Source organism: Antechinus flavipes, chromosome 4, assembly GCF_016432865.1.
Source record: "Antechinus flavipes isolate AdamAnt ecotype Samford, QLD, Australia chromosome 4, AdamAnt_v2, whole genome shotgun sequence".
Taxonomy (NCBI): Eukaryota; Metazoa; Chordata; class Mammalia; order Dasyuromorphia; family Dasyuridae; genus Antechinus; species Antechinus flavipes.
The window spans coordinates 220,128,570-220,146,145 of NC_067401.1; the positions used below are offsets into that span (position 1 = coordinate 220,128,570).

At 34.3% G+C, this 17,576-nt stretch overlaps 1 protein-coding gene across 1 annotated transcript in view; it reads left to right on the top strand.

Annotated features, from left to right (window-relative positions):
• Positions 1-2,836: 2,836 nt before the first annotated feature.
• Positions 2,837-17,576, top strand: part of LOC127561463 (uncharacterized) — a 70,102-nt gene continuing 55,362 nt past the window's right edge. Inside the window, exons 1-3 of the mRNA XM_051996701.1 lie at positions 2,837-2,845; positions 7,418-7,624; positions 10,870-11,124. Coding sequence (XP_051852661.1) covers positions 2,837-2,845; positions 7,418-7,624; positions 10,870-11,124 — 471 coding nt within the window. The remainder of the gene's footprint in view (positions 2,846-7,417; positions 7,625-10,869; positions 11,125-17,576) is intronic.

A 17,576-nucleotide genomic window follows, 5' to 3' on the forward strand; every position in this document is an offset into this window, starting at 1 on the left:
TTCACTTCCCCCCTCCCCTCCCTTCAATCTCCACTCTACTCTGAACTTTCTCTACCATGTCCCAGGTTTATTTTTTCTTCTTATCCTCACTTTCCCCATCAGCTTCTTTTAAAATATGTTTTCCCCTATGGAATATAAATTCTTTAAGGATAGAAGTGATTTTTTTTTTTGCCTGTTTTTGTATTTTTAGTGCTTAGCAAAATCCCTGTTACATAGTAAGCACTTAATAAATGCTTGCTGACTTGACTTGACTATCCTTTATAGATGAAAAAACTGAGGCAGAGATTAAATGACATGGCCAGGGTCACACAGTTTATGTGTCGCAGGCAAGTGAATTACAGTCAGTAAATTAGAATTGAGTACCTATTGTATGCCAAACATTGTGGTATGCTCCAGGAATACAAAGATGATGTGTGTGTATTTTAAGGAAGTACAGAATTTGGAGTTATATTTGACTTAAAATCTGAGTTCAAAATATGACTCTGCTACTTACTCCTTGTGTGAATTTGGGCAGATCATTTATATTCACTGGGCCTTAGTTTCCTTATTAATAAAACAAATAGGTAACTTCTTAGATATCTTTAAGGTCTAAATCTATGATAGAAAGTTTCCCCTAATTATTCTGGTCACTTTTCTTTTTGATACCACTCATAGTATTTTGTTTTGTCTTTCTCTGATGCACTTATTGTATTTAATTATGTATCAATTTAACTAACATTAATTATATGCCTAATACAGGGCACTGGATTTAGCACTAAAAATACAAAATCCAAACACATTTCTTGTTCTCAAATTTATTGTGGGAATCAAATGTGATATCATGTGTAAAATGTTTTATACACATGGCAGCTATTATTTATCTGCACTGAGAGCCACTGAAGGCTTTCTGGTGTTTAATAGACAAAGCCTGGCACAAAGTTCATTGGACTATGGAACTCCTTGGATTGAGGGAACTCTCTAGCTGCATAGATTGGTATCTATATAAATTAGCATATGGCTTCAGGGAACTGTCCAGAATAATAACATGTGATGTCCCCAAAGTCACACAGCAAGTATGTGTTGGAAGTGGGACTTCAACCAGGTTTTTCTGGTTCTTTGACCATTTCTCTATCCAGTACCTCATTCACTGAACAAACCAAAGACTGTAGAAAAAGAATGGAACTTCTAGAGGCCTTGATTTATGAAAAATGTGGTAAATGATGACAAAATCAGAAGAAAAAAAGAGTAGAATCTTTGCTGGATACATAGAGAAATGATTTCTTTATCCAAGACTTGAGGGTCAATATCCAGAATGGCTAAAGCTGTGGCAGAATATAGTGCAACCAGGATCAGGGGAGGCAATTTGAAGGGGGACTAGCTAAGAAGTATGATTAAGTTCAAAGGAGACCAGAAGCCTGAGGACGCTTGTTTAATTGCTTAATATTCAAAGTTGTGCAGAAACCGGACCTTGGAGAATTCCTCTCTTGCTGCAGAAGCAACAACAATAATAATTCTAGCAATCTCATCCTGCAATTTTGTTGCTGTGCTCCTCATTTCCTAGTAAAAACTGTATCCCTGTAAACATTTAAGCTACTTAATGCATTTGAAAGGAAAAAGAGAGCATGAAGTAGTGATGAAGAGACCCTGAAACTAAAACTTCTTGAAGGACAAATTCTCCTTGAATTCTGCCTCTGTAAAAGACACTGCCTGAGGACAAACAACTTCAGTCTGTTATCTAGGTGGGGCTGGTTGAGTTTGGAGCTATAGATACCAATTCTGTTGAATTGAAGAAAAGACCCATTCAATTCCAAGATTGTCTATTCCGAGTCCAGCTCAAACTCCACCCACTAGCTTCCACTAGCCCCCTCGGCTTATAGCCAAAGGCTTCTATTATAAAAGAGCCAATTTTAAACTTATTCCTTGCAGAGGAGCTAATATGCCATGCCAAGGAAACTTTCTCTCTTCCTGGCATGTTACCAAACTCTGCCCACTGGGGTATTCTCTTTCAGCACAACTCTCTCTTTATCCTCACCTATTTCCCTAATGAGACTTTATAACTCTCTGTTGGGATTTCTCTACTAGAAACTTTACTTCTCTGTGGGACCTTGTCACTAAGAAATTCAGCTTTTCTGTTCATGCATAGCAAAGGCTTACCTCCCAATGCCAATAATAAATCTCTTTTTATCAGTCTAGCTTTTTGGGTTTGTAAATTCCTTTATGAAGGACCTCTGTGCCACCAGAAGGGGGTTCCCCCAAACTCCTTACCTTGTGCCAATCCTAAAGGGGATTTAGGGGAGCCAAACCTTTTCATTTGGTTCCCTGAGCCCAAACATGCCACTGACCTCCTCCTCATCTAACTCCCTGACCACCAGAAACCCTAATCTCCTCATTTTGGTTCCCTGAATCTAATCTCATCATTTGGTTCCCTAACCGGGAACCCCAAAATATAGATCTCATCATTTGGTTCCCTGAGTGGGAACCCTAAAATCTAGACCTCATCAGTAGTAGAGGATTATATTTGCATTCAAGGGTCCAATTTGGAGACCTGGTGTTCAAATCCAAATCTGCCATTTTGTGATGCTATTGGATAAGGACACTTTAAGCATCATGAAGAAGTTGTAATAGATGATATCTATAAAACATAACTAGATGTTTCTATCATGGGGGAAGCATTATATCTCTACTGCCCAAATTTGATGTTAAAAACCAAGTAGACAAGTTCTAGACCTTAGGAAAACCTAGGATCATGGATATGGAACTGAAAGAGATCTCAGAGGCCATCTTGTCCAAATCCCCCATTTTTGCGGATGCAGAAATTGAGGATTAGATTAAATGATTCCCTCCAGGCTGCAAGACAATGTCAAAGGTGAGATTTGAATTCAGATCTCTTGACATCAGAGCCAGAGCTCTTCCTGCTGTATCACTCTGCCTTTTGAGTTCAAATTAAGGTTTGTCATTTTAAGGTTAAAGGCAACTATCCTCTTTGGCAGTCTGATGAAGTCTATGGACCTCTTTTCAGGAAAATATTTTTAAATACATAAAATAAAATACATAAGATTATAAAAGAAACCAAACATATTGATATTTAGTTATCCAAATATTAAAAATAAAACAAAACAAACAAATAAAAAAACAAAAACAAAAAAGCAACCGAATTCATGGAACCCAAGTTAAGAACCTCTAAAATCACTTTTGTGATTTCAGACAAGAAATTAACTTCTGTATCTTGGGTTCCTTCTATGTAAAATGAAAGGAAGGAAAGAAGAAAGGACTGGAAGAAAAGAAGAAATGAGAGAAGGGGACACACCTACCATTGTGCCAAGCACTGTGCTAAGTACTTTATAGATATTATCTCACTTCATCTTCACAATTCTGAGAGGTAAGTGCCATTATTACCCCCATTTTGCAGTTGAAGAAACTGAGAGAAACAGAGATTAATTGATTTGGCCAAGGTCAGTCAGATAGTAAGTATCTGAGGTCAGATTTAAACTTGGGATTTTCTGATGTCAGGGGTATGAACTAGATGATTTGTCAGGTGTCTTCTAATTCTAACTCTATATTATGTGACAGAGTGAGAAGTCAAGGAAAGAAAGATCTGGCTTCATTTCTGGACATTGACCCCTATCCCTGCTTTGGCAATTTCCAAATACCTCCCACCTATGCATCAATCTCTGCTGGGAGTTCTGAGCCAAGAGGTTATCTATTGGTCTTTCCTTGCAATTTGTGGAAAATTATTAAAAAAAAAAAACAGAAGTGGGGGAGAGGAGAAAAGGTTGTTTAGAGCAATCCCATTGATTTCCTCATTTAGACAAAAAAAAAAAAAAGAACATATACTTGCACACTTTAGAGGTCATTGAAGCTTGGTTGCCTAGTTTTACTATCCATGAAAGGTAATGTTTAAAAACCCCAAAAAGAAAATGACCTCCTCTTTTTCCCCATTTATCTATCTCTGCTACCCAAAAAGATGAAATAAATCCAACATCGAACTTCATCTACACTTTGACCTGAAAGGGCAAGCTGGTGCCTCAGTGGGCCTCTAGTCAGGAAAACAAGTTTAAATCCAGCTTCAGACACTTGTAATCTGACTGATACTTGCTAGCCATTTAACCTCTGTTTGCCTCAACTATAAAACAAAGTTATAAATAGCACTTACCTCCTAGTGTTGTTGTGAGGATCAAATGAAATAATATTTATAAAAAATGCTTCTCATAGTGCCTAAGTTCTCTATAAATACCTATTCCCTTCCCACTACAATGTCTATAATTTTTATATTTCTTTCTGTAATTTGTTTTGTGTGTTTTCCACACTTTACCAGAAAAAATGTTTTACCTAGGACAGAGATTGGCCAAAGGGCTAAATCCAATTCCTGGCCTATTTCTGTAAGAAAGTCATTCTTAGCTTTTAGTTGACTCCTGTCCTAAATGATCAGAAATGACTTCATGGTTTCTAATGTATAATTTCATTATATTTTGGTCCTAACACTTCCATTTTTATAATGGAATTCAGTGGGAAATACAGGATTTGATCTTAAGAAATTTGCTTTATCGACTTCCTTCAAGAACTCAAAGAAATAGGCCCATAATTCAATATCTTTGCTAAAATTATAAAGGTACTATATAGCAGTGCTGTGTTTTGGACTCACATTCTTTTTACTCTATAATTTTTTACCTTTAATGATTTTACCCTTTTTCCTACCTCATGCTTTTTGTCCTGTGTAAGTATAAGGAAATGGCTTTTTTTTTTTTTTCCTTTTAAGGTTGGCAGGACATAGTATGGTGCAGTGAGGCAGAATGGTGAACTGGAAGAACTGGAAGTTAGGAGAACTTGGATTTAAATGCCACTTCAGATGCATATTAGCTGTGTGACCCTGGATAGGTCATTCAACATATCTGACCTAAGTTAAATTATCTGTAAAAGAAGAGATTGGACTTGACCTTGAGGCTGAGGCAGTATAGAACTGGGTACAACTCTCTATGGATGAGATCCTTAACCTTGGGTCCAAATTCTTGTTTGTTTTTTGATAATTGTATGTCAATATAATTAATTTCCTTTGTAACTCTTTCATTTTATGCATTAAAAATGTTATTCTTCAAAGAGCTCCAAAGGTTTCCCCAGATTGCCAAAGCGATCTATGACATTAAAAAAAAAAATTAAGAACATCTATTCAATGTTTATTTTCCTTATTTGTTGAATGAAAGTAATTTGGTGAGATTATCTTTAAATTTCTTTCCATCAGCTCTTATTTTCTCACAAGAATGAAGAGAAGTTTTCTTATTTTGAGAATAAGATAAGTAGCAATTTTGTTTGCCGGGGGGATGGGAATAGCTCCCTCATTATAATACTGAATCTATATTTGTTTCCAAAAATTTAAGAGTATATTATATTCTTTGTCACTTCTATTTCAATCTTTTTTATTTATTTCTTCACCTCTTTCCTAAGAAATGTATCCATCTCAAGTCCTCACTCCAATTGGAAGCAGGGAAAAAAATAGTCCTAAATTGCTTTTCTGATTTCTTCCACATCAATATTGCTTGGGACACTTAAGTTATCTAAAGGTCATGAGAACAGAGAGTGATGCTGCTGAGTAAAGTGAGGCAAGGCACTGTCATTTTGAGAATTGCTTACACTTCAAAAACCCAGTCCAAAAATCTTTGATATTCTTTTTTGAGCTTCAGTAAACACATTGCTGCCCCAATCTATGAAACGATAAAGATCAGATTCTTTAAGGGAAGTGGAAAAATTGTATTGGATATGAGCATTAAAGAAATCATGCTTTTCCCATTCACCCTTTGATCAATGGCAGTGATCTAAGTTAACATGCTATCTGTTTGGCCTTTGGGAATTTGGGAGTAAAACAATTTCTGTGTCCTTTCACTAATTCTGGCATTCTCTTTTAACATTCATATTTTTCCTTCCTGGAAAGAGGATGAGCATAATTAGTCATACATGGAGGAAGAAAAGAGAAAGCCCAAAGGATACACTCATGTAACACATGTGACATACTCTCTCATAAGTATATACAAAGACTAGGAGTAAGTGAGTTCACTTACTCACTATGAGAGTATGCAACAATTGAATATCTCAAGACCCCTAAAATGCCCCTTTGCTAAAATCTTTTTTTTAAAATTTATTTATTTATCATTTATTTATTTATTATTATAGCTTTTTATTTACAAGATATATGCATGGGTAATTTTTCAGCACTGAACCTTGCAAAACCTTCTGTTCTAACTTTTCCCCTCCTTCCCCCCACCTCCTACCCCAGATGGCAGGTAGACCAATACATGTTAAATATGTTAAAGTATATGTTAAATATAATATATGTATACATAGCCATACAGTTATTTTGCTGCACAAGAAAAATTGGACTTAGAAATAAGATAAAATTAACCTGAGAAGGAAAGCAAAAACGCAAGCAGACAAAAATAGAGGGATTGGAAATACTATGTTGTGGTTCACACTCATTTCTCAGAGTTCTTTCGCTGGGTGTAACTGGTTCTCTTCATTATTGAATAAATGGAGCTGATTTGGTTCATCTCATTGTTGAAGAGAGTCACATCCATCAAAATTGATCATCATTTAGTATTGTTGTTGAAGTGTATATTGATCTCCTGGTCCTGCTCATTTCATTCAGTATCAATTCATGTAAATCTCTCCAGGCCTTTCTGAAATCATCCTGCTGGTCATTTCTTACAGAACAATAATATTCCATAACATCCATGTATCACAATTTATTCAGCCATTCTCCAATTGATGGACATTCATTTAATTTCCAGTTTCAGCCACTACAAAAAGGGCTGCCACAAACATTTTTGCACATACAGGACCCTTTCCCTTCTTTAAGATCTCTTTGGGATATAAGCCCAGAAGTAACACTGCTGGATCAAAGGGTATGCACATTTTAATAACTTTTTGAGTATTGTTCCAAATTGCTCTCCAGCATGGTTGGATGTATTCACAATTCCACCAACACTGTATCAGTGTCCCAGTTTTCCCACATCCCCTCCAACATTCAGCATTATCTTTTCCTGTCATCCTAGCCAATCTGGGAGGTGTATAGTGATATCTTAGAGTTGTCTTAATTTGCATTTCTCTGATTAATAACGACTTGGAGCATCTTTTCATATGTTTGCTAAAATCTTCAAGATATTTCCCTTATGTATAGACTAAGAAAGTTCATTTGGGATGAGATCAAGCCATAAAGATAGCCTGGGGTCAATTAATGGAAAGTCTTGAATGCCAGATACAATTATTTGGATAATACTAAAGGTTTCCCCATTTCCTAGGGCCTTATGTTCTAAGTTGGTGAACCTGCCTTTATTTCAATGAAGTTACTTCTTCATAAACAGACCTAGAACAGTTTACTAAGGTAGTTGTGTTTTCATTTAGACCCATGTGAAAAATAGTGTCTATCATTTTGTCTTCTCTTTCCTCATAGGACACACTTAAGTGGCTTCCTGAATCTCCCAGGTGCTGTGCTAAGCCTAACTGGAACTTGCAGGATTCCCACTGGAGCTCATTAAAGAAGAAAGGAAATATTCACCAATATTTTCTGTACAAACTCAAACTAGCCAAAGAAAACTGGAAGGAAGGAAGAGTCAGTCCAGAGCAAGAAGCAGAAGAGTTACAGGATTTATATGAAGATGTAAGAAGACTTGCTTGTTACCTGTGTGATCTGGAACACATCATTCCACCTCTCATTTTCTTTTCTTGTAAAATGATGTTTGCCACGTGTACTTAAAAGTTTCATTCCATTCTAAATTTGTCATCTTTAGCTCCTAAAAACTTCATAATCAGAAAATCATAATAATGCCAAAATAATAATGACTATTATTTATATTATATGGTATTTAAAAATTTACAAAGTGCTTTATGAATATTATTTCATTTGATTGTAAGTGTGAAAAATACCCTTCCCATTCCTCCCTCAAAAAAACTACACCCATTTTGTCTGAACTGAACAAGTTAGTTTATTAACAATATATTAATACCTATAATCATAGAATTTACATCTGGAAGAGACTTTAGCAAATATCTGAGAAATAAGGTGTCACCAAGTCTCTGGAGTTCAAGGATCTGCATTCAGATCTCATTTTTGATATTTATGCTGTGTTCCCTGGGACAAATCACTAAAATTTCCCACCCTCCTCTATAAAACAAGAAGATTGGACTACATGGCCTCTGAGATTTATAATTGTCTACTGCCAACTTTGACATTGCCCTCCCTTTGGAGTTGATAGTTGCCCACCATACTTTACTGTATATTCACTTTGTACATATTTTATATTTAATTTTCTGTTGTCCTCTCTGCTCTCCCAATAGAATATAAGTCCTTTGAGGCTACATAGAAATGTGTGTGTGTGTGTGTGTGTGTGTGTGTGTGTATGTGTGTGTGTGTAGTATGTGCATATTTATGTTTATGTATATATGAAAATATCTTAACATCTAGTGCCTAATGGAAAGTGCTTAAATGAGTGAGTCTCCACAGAAATTTTAAGATATTGCTTTCTCTAGTAGGACTTGTTGGGAAGCTGTTCCATATTTGGAGAGAAAAAAAAATAGCACTATCAGGAGAGAGAGAAAAAAATAATTTTTATACAAAGATCAATGAAAAAAACTAAAATTGAGGATTAGGAATATATGTTCTTGAATTCAAAAAGCTTTGATTAAGTACTACTGTGTGCTAGACCTTGGCAATAGAATGAAAAAAATGAAAAAGTCCTCACTTTCAAGGAGTTTCTGTTCTACACAGAGAAGTAAATACAAGTAATTTAAGAGGGAAAAAGCATAATATAGAAAGGCTTTGTGTATGAGGTTGCAGTTGTCTTGGGGGAAGCTAGGGTTTTATTTTATTTTCATTTTTACCTATCAGTTCTTGCTAGATGTACTGTTACTTACCGGCTTCTTGGAGAGGCTGAGGCTGGTGGATCTCTTGAAGTAAGTAGCTCTCAGAAACCAATTAGATGTCCAAAATAAGTCTGGCACTTATATGGTTAGATCCAAAGAGTGGGAGCCACTATCTTGTCTAAAGAGGGAGGACCAGTCTTTTTTAAGAAATAAAAGCCTTGGGATGAAAAATACCATGCAATCCAGAAGGAGAAATATGGAGACTGAATGTAGAGCAAAGCATCCTATTCTCACTTTTTTTGGTTTGTTTTTTCTTTCTTGTGTTTTTTTCCCTTTTGTTCTGATTTTTCTTTTGCAACTTGACAGATATGGAAATATATTTAAAATGATTGCACATGTACAAGCTATATCAGATTGCTTGTTGTCTTGGAGAGGGGAGGATAAGAAAGAGAGAGAGAACAATTTGGAACTCAAAATCTTGCAAAAATGAATGCTGTAAACTATCTTTATATGTGATTGGAAAAATAAAATATTTTTGAGGAAAAAAAATGGAGCAGGTCAAACCTTCCTTGATGATCAGTAATGCAATTGGGCCAGTCAATAGCCATGACATATTCAGCCTGGATGATACAGGGAAATCTAATCTCAAAGCAAAATAAAATAAAAATAAAAATAAAAATTGGAAAATCAATTCTTTTAATTTATTTTAAAATTTTATTTATATTTTTTGTTTTTTACATTTTGAGTTCCTAACAAATCTCCCTATTCCTCTCAGAGAGCCATCCCTTATAATTAGGTTATTGTAAAAGCTGGCAACACTCTCAAATACCCCCAATTAGATTAAAATATAATTGGAAAATATTTAACAAAATAAATAAAAATATAATAGAATACAGATAATATAATATATGGTTTTCTAATTCAATATGCGGCATCAGAGATGCTTATGTATGATTTAGTGACTTCTTATAACAAAGATTGAAAAAAGAGAAAAAAGAGATTAATAAAAATAATCATCAACACAATCAAATGTTGCCATACTCTTTGTCCTCCATCTCTTCAAAGATAAAAAGGATATATATTCTAATAACTCTTTTTTGCAAATCTTAAATTGATATCTATATACTAACTATTCTTTAAGACTAAGGAGGAAGATTTGGTTTTCCAGGGGCAGAAATGGAGAGATTGTGCCTTATTGGAATGGATAAAGACATAGAGATGAGAAATGGAATTCGCATGTCATGATATTTTCTGTTCAGTTGGCTCTCTTATAATTTGTTTTGAACTTTCCATTTTTGGCCTCCCTGCTCTTGTCTAATATTAGTATTTGCCTCAGAGAATTTAGCCAGAATTTTCCCCTCCCACTGGTGGGATTTAAGCAATTGACTGGGCATTAATTGTGACTTACTGGTCTATTTGGTTCAGCTTCTCCAAAAGAAAGTCCTTTCCAAAGAACTCCAGGATTTTAGCAAATGAAAGGTGACTTTTAAAAAATATTGTTTAGTTTTTTTTTTTTTTTTTTTTTTTGTATTATGATTTCATGTGGCTGTGAATCTCATTCTTTCCTGAGCACTGAGGCAGTCTCCTCATTGGAATTGTATGCTAGTTGTCTTTGATTTAAAAATGTGGTAGAGTTGATCAGGCTTGGCTATTCGGTTCCTTATCAATTTCTTTACAAGTCTTATTACATTCTCTCTGGGCATCTTCATAAAATATTTATATTTTTTATATGTTTGGATTATTTTGTGGAGAACCTATAGAAATAAGTGAATTTGTAAATGTAAAACCCAGACATGGCACTATCCTCAGAGGCATAATGCAAGTAGCAAGGACAGAGATGCAAAGGATATAGTTCCAACCACAGCAAATTTGATGAAAGCATTACAAAGCATTTCAATTATATCAAAATATAGTTATTGAAATATATATAATATGTATGTACATTTATATATTATAACTATATTTAAAATCCATGAATCCTGTGTTGAGAAGTGCTGTCTTAAAGTGTTTTTTTTCCCTCTTTGTTTATATAAACCACAATAGGAAGCTGCATCCAAGATTTCTGGCAATTTCTTTGATTCAGGAGAGATCAACAGGGACCTGAGAACCACCTTGATAGGTTTTCATGAAAGGCACAAAACAGCAGTAACCAGAGGGCTGCCTGCTGAGGTTAAAGAAAAGGGACAGATTTCTCTCATCCCTCCAACTGACCATTTTTACATCAGGAACAACAAGTTCTCTGAAGAAACTCAACACCACATTCCAGGAGCTAAAGAGCTGACACAGCAACCATTGAAGGTAAAGGTCCTGATCAGAAAAAAAAAAATGTCTAACTCCCATCTTCTAATTGTATGCTTGTTTAGAGTGATGACCTCAATGTGTTCTCTCCCCCTCTCATGGTAAATTAGAAAAGTAAAGCATGTTTTTTTTTTAAAGATATTTTTCTGCAGCCTCTCACCTCAGGAATGAGAGTGCAAAGGATTATATGATAATATTTGAAACTGTGTTATAGTGGAAAGAGTTTGATTTGATGAAGGAAGGAAAAAAATAGGTTTTTGGCACCTAAAATGTCATATATGGGAAGACAGGTTCAAATCCCTCTACCAAAAACTTCACAGATTTAGTCCCTATTTTTATCCCTAAAGATGTGGTGGTAGAGATGAGTGATCCAGATTGAGACTTCCCCTGCCCTCAAGGAGCTTATATTTTAACAAAGGAGGGAACTCATAGAATTGTGTAGTCAAGAGAGGAAATTTTGGCTGGGGACAAGATGATCGGTAGAGCCATAGGACAAGGGCATTGTTAGACCCTTTCTAAGTCATGCTCTATTACCTACTAGTTGTATATCTTTGGGCTAATCTACTAAACCTTTCTAGACTTCCATTTTCTTATCAATAACATGAAAGTTTTAGACTAGATAATCCAAGATCCCCTCCCATTCTAAATAATACATTTTTGAAGTTTAAAGTTTATAAAACATTTTGATCTAGTACATTACCTCATTGAGCCTCATAACTCTGTGAGGTAGGTATTCCACGTTCTATGACTATCTCAATTTTACAAATAAAAAGTCAAGACCCACACAAGTTACATGACTCCTCCAGGTTCAATAAGTTATTAAATGTCAGAGATAGATTTTGAAACCAGGTAGTTTAGGCTCCAAGTCCAGAACTTTTTCTACTATATGATACTGCCTCATATATTCTCTCTTGCTTTGTAAACCAGACAGGACAATTTGATAGCTATTATTGTTAAGCCATCATTATTGAATATGGACAACCTGAAATGACATAAAAATAATCAGATATTAGTGGAATGTCATTGCAGAACTTAAGGCATCTTGCACAACATAAATACTAGCTAATTCACTAATTCAAAACTAAGTGTGTATTTAAGATTGTTTAAATCAGGGAGGAAAATATTGTCAGTCCTCAAGCAATTTACAGTTTTAACTTAGACAAGGAGATTTGGAAATATACCAATTGGAATGATGGTTGAGTCTCGGGTGTATAGATTCTCCTCCATTTCCATTCCCATTCTCCTGGGAATGAGATGTGAACAGAATGGAAACATTAACTGAGAAATTCCACTTACTTTTTTGTGTGCCTTAGGGTATTCATTTTTTGGAACTAATATTATTATGTGTGGTTGCTCTAAAGGAGAGGTATAGGATGAGATGGAAAATTCAATGTACTAGATTTAAGTACTTTTGAAAAGTAGAATAACTTGGGGTTATGAGTCAGAAAGAAAAGTGCCAATAGAACAGCAACAACTGAGAAGTCAGATGAGATATTATTTGTTAAAAAAAAAAAGTGCTTAGTACATAGCTGACACATAGGAGGTGTGACATAAATGTCTATTTCCTTCTCTTTCTTTCCTTGCTCCCTGTGAGAATTGTGAAAGATTTTTCATATCCATGGGAAGTATAAAATGGTCCTCCATCTCTTCTTTCTCTGAATGATTTTGGATTATACTAACCTGGCACTATAGTATGCTATCTTTATCTAGCATAAAACATTTTTGATTGCCATTTTTCAGTCATGTTTGACTCTTTGTGATCCCATTTGGGGTTTTTTTTGGCATGGATAATGAAATGGTTTGTCATTTTTTTTTTCTCCAGCTCATTTTAAAGATGAGAAATTGAGGCAAACAAAGTTAAATGACTTCTCAAGATCACATAGCTAGTAAATGTGTGAAACCAGATCTGAAATCATGAAGATAAACCTTCCTGATTCCAAGTTCAGTGCTATTTACTGTGCCACCTAGCTGCCTTTGGTGCATGGAAAATTAGTACTATCTAAAAATACAATAGAGATAATGAGTTCTCCCTTACTGGATGTTTTCAAAAACTGAATGCTCATGCATTACATATGATGTAGAAAGAATTCTTGGCCAGGAATAGGAATCTTTTAATTCTTTGGATTAAAAAACAGAGCCTGCAGAAAGTCTGGGGTCCAGAATAGAAATGAACTTCTTAATGATCAAGGCCATAAACACTGGAAAAGATCATTGACAAGCTATATTAGATTTTCTTCCTTTGGGAACTTTTAAAAAGAAGATTATTTTTTATTAAAGCTTTTTATTTTTCAAAACACATGGGTGGACAATTCTTTAACATTAGCCCTTGCAAAACTCTGTGTTCCAATTTCCCTCTTTTCTCCCATACCCTCCCTAGATATAGTAGTCTAATATATGTTAAACATGGTAGAAATATATGTTAAATCCAATATATGCATACATATTTATACAATTATTGTGCCACACAAGAAAAAAAAAAGAGAAGCAAAATGAAGTACAAGCAAACAACAGAAAGAATGAAAATGCTATGTTGTGATCAACGTACTCAGTTCCCATTGTCCTTTTTCTGGGTTTAGATGGCTCTTTTCATCACTGAACAATTGGAATAAATTTGAATCATCTTATTGTTGAAGAGAGCCATGTGCATCAGAATTGATCATCATATAATTTTGTTGTTGAAGTGTATAATGATCTCCTAGTTCTACTCATCTCAGCAACAGTTCATGTAAGTCTCTCCAGGCCTCTCTGTATTCATCCTGCTGATCGTTTCTTACAGAACAATAATATTCCATAACATTCATATACCATAATTTGTTCAGCCATTCTCCAATTGATGGGCATCCATTCAGTTTCTAGTTTCTAGTCACTACAAAAAGGGCTGCCACCAACATTTTTACATATGTGGGTCCCTGTCTCTCCTTTAAGATCTATTTGGGATATAAACCCAGTAAGAAATACTGCTGGATCAAAGGGTATGCAGAGTTTGATAACTTTTTGAGCATAGTTCCAAATTGTTTTCCAGAATGGTTGGATCCGTTCACAGTCCCACCAACAATGTAGCAGTGTCCCAGTTTTTCCACATCCCCTCCAATCTTTGTCATTATCTTTTCCTGTCATCTTAGCCAATCTGAGAAGTGTGTAGTGGTATCTCAGAGTTGTCTTAATTTTCATTTCTCTGAGCAATAGTGATTTAGAGCACTTTTTCATATGATTAGAAATAGTTTCAATTTCTTCATCTGAAAATTGTGCATATCCGTTGACCATTTATCATTTGGAGAATGACTTGAATTCTTATATAAATTTGAGCCAATTCTCTATAAGGCCAGGGGAAAATAGACCAAAAAGTAATTGGAAACTAAATAATCTCATCCTAAAGAATGAATGGATGAAACAGCAAATCATAGACACAATTAATCATTTCATCCAAGAGAATGACAATAATGAGACAACATGCCAAAATTTGTGGAATGCAGTCAAAGAGGGAAAATTTTCTATCTCTAGATACTTACTTGCATAAAATAGAGAAAGAGAAGATCAATGAATTGGGCTTGCAACTAAAAAAGCTAGAAAAAGAACAAATTAAAAATCCCCAATCAAATATCACATTTGAAATTATGAAAATAAAATGAGAGTAATAAAATTGAAAGTAAAAAAAGTATTGAATTAATAAATGAAACTAAGAGTTGGTTTTATGAAAAAACCAACAAAATAGATAAACCTTTAGTTAATCTGAATAGAAAAAGGAAAGAGGAAAATCAAATTGTTAGTCTCAAAAATGAAAAGGGAGAACTTTCTACCAATGAAGAAGAAATTAGAGCAATAATTAGGAGTTATTTTGGCCAACTTTATGTCAATAAATTTGATAACCTAAATGAAATGGAGGAATACCTACAAAAATATAGATTGTCCAGATTAACAGAAGAGGAAATAAATTATTTAAATATTTAAAAAAAGAAATAAAACAAGCTATTAATCAACTCCCTAAGAAAAATTCTCCATGGCCAGATGGATTTATGTGTGAATTCTACCAAACATTTAAAGAACAATTAACCCCAATACTATATAAACTACTTGAAAAAATAGGGAAAGACTCCTACCAAATTCCTTTTATGACACAGGCATGGTCTACCTAAACCAGGAAGAATGAAAACAGAGAAAAAAAAATTATAGACCAATTTCCCTAATGAATATTGATGCAAAAATCTTAAATAAAATATTAGCAAAGAGACTATGGAAAGTCATCCCCAGGATAATACACTATGATCAAGTAGAATTTATACCAGGAATGCAGGGCTGGTTAAATATTAGGAAAACTATTAGCATAGTTGACTATATCAATAACCAACTAACAAAAACTATATGATTATCTCAATAGATGCAGAAAAATCATTTGATAAAATCCAACAAACATTCCTATTAAAAAGATTTTTAGATTGATTTAATTTTAGTTCAATAGAAAGGCACAAAAATAGACTGAAAAGAATTTCACAAATTTTAAAAATGGATTAAAGAATGGATTTAGTAAATTGTAAGCTAGTAAATTTGATTTTGGTTCCTGGAAAAAAAATTGAATGTATTGCCATATACAATTCTTTTAAATATATTTCCACAATTTCTCTGACAAAGAGACTTAACTGAGTTTCATTGGAGAAATGATGGACAGAAACAGCTACACCCAAAGAAGGAATACTGGGAAATGAATGTGAACTATTTGCATTTTTGATTTTCTTTCCGAGTTATTTTTACCTTCTGAATCCAATTCTCCCTGTGCAACAAGAGAACTGTTCGGTTCTGCAAATATGTATTGTATCTAGGATATACTGCAACATGTTTAGCATATATAGGACTGCTTGCCATCCTGGGGGGGGGAGGAGGGAGGGAGGGGAAAAAATGAAACATAAGTGATTGCAAGGGATAATGTCGTGTAGAAATTATCCTGGCATGGATTCTGTCAATGCGAAGTTATTATTAAATAAAATAAAATTTATATATATATATATATAATATATATATATATATTTCCACAATTCAGACCAAAAAGTGTGTGTGTGGGGAAGATCATGAGAAATAAAAAGTAATTAAACAAACAAAACACTTTGCTCTACAATTTGGAACTATGCTCAAAAAGTTATCAAACTATGCATTCTCTTTGATCCAGCAGTGTTACTACTGAGCTTACATCCCAAAGAAATCTTAAAGAAGGGAAAAGGACCTGTATGTGCAAAAATGTTTGTGGCAGCCCTGTTTGTAGTGGCAAGAAACTGGAAATTGAATGGATGCCCATCAATTGGAGAATGGCTGAATAAATTGTGGTATATGAATGTTATGGAATAGTATTGTTCTGTAAGAAACGACCAGCAGGATGACTTAAGAAAGGCCTGGAGAGACTTACATGAAATAATGCTGAGTGAAATGAGCAGAACCAGGAGATCATTATACACTTCAACAACAATACTATATGATGATCAATTTTGATGAACGTGGCTCTCTTCAAGAATGAGATGAACCAAATCAGTTCCAATTGTTTAGTAATGAAGAGAAGCAGCTATACCCAGTGAAAGAATCCTGGGAAATGAGTGTGGACCACAACATAGCATTTCGACTCCTGCTGTTATTGTCCTCTTGCATTTTTGTTTTCCTTCTCAGGTTATTTTTACCTTATTTCTAGATACAATTTTTCGTGTGCAGCAAGATGACTGTATAAATATGTATACATATATTGCATTTAACATATACTTTAACATATTTAACATGTATTTGTCTACCTGCCATCTAGGGGAAGGGATAGGAGGAAGGAGGGGAAAAGTTGGAACAAAAGATTTTGCAAGGGTCAATGCTGAAAAATTTTCCATGCATATGTCTTGTAAATAAAAACCTATAATTAAAAAAAAACCATTTTGTTTTAATCCACATTTAGTTTCTATAATTCTCTCTCTGGATGCAGATAACATTTTAGAATATATTGTCAAAGAAATATTAGCTGATACCTAGAACACAAGTGGGAAATGTCCAGGCTATGGGTCATATGAGGTCTGAAAAATCATTTTATCTGGTCTTACCAAGGCAACTGTAGGCAACAATAACCTTCCACTGCTTGAATTCTTTAAGTTATAAATGACATTATAAATATCCAAATGGCCCTCGGCAAAAAACAAAAAACAAAAAAAACAAAAAATGTTCCCTACTCCTGATCTAGAAAATAAAAGAATGATCATAAAGAATTGGTATATCTTTATCAAAAATGACTTATGCTATCCTAGCCTTCTCTTTTTGACAGAATGGCTGAACTGGTAGATCAGGGAAATGATACAGACGTATGTAGACTTTATGTAGACTTATATTTGCATCTATAGCATATATACATATATATGTGTGTATATATATATATATATATGGGACTTAGATTATAGACATATAAAATATATCTATATATATAGAAGGGACTTAGATTT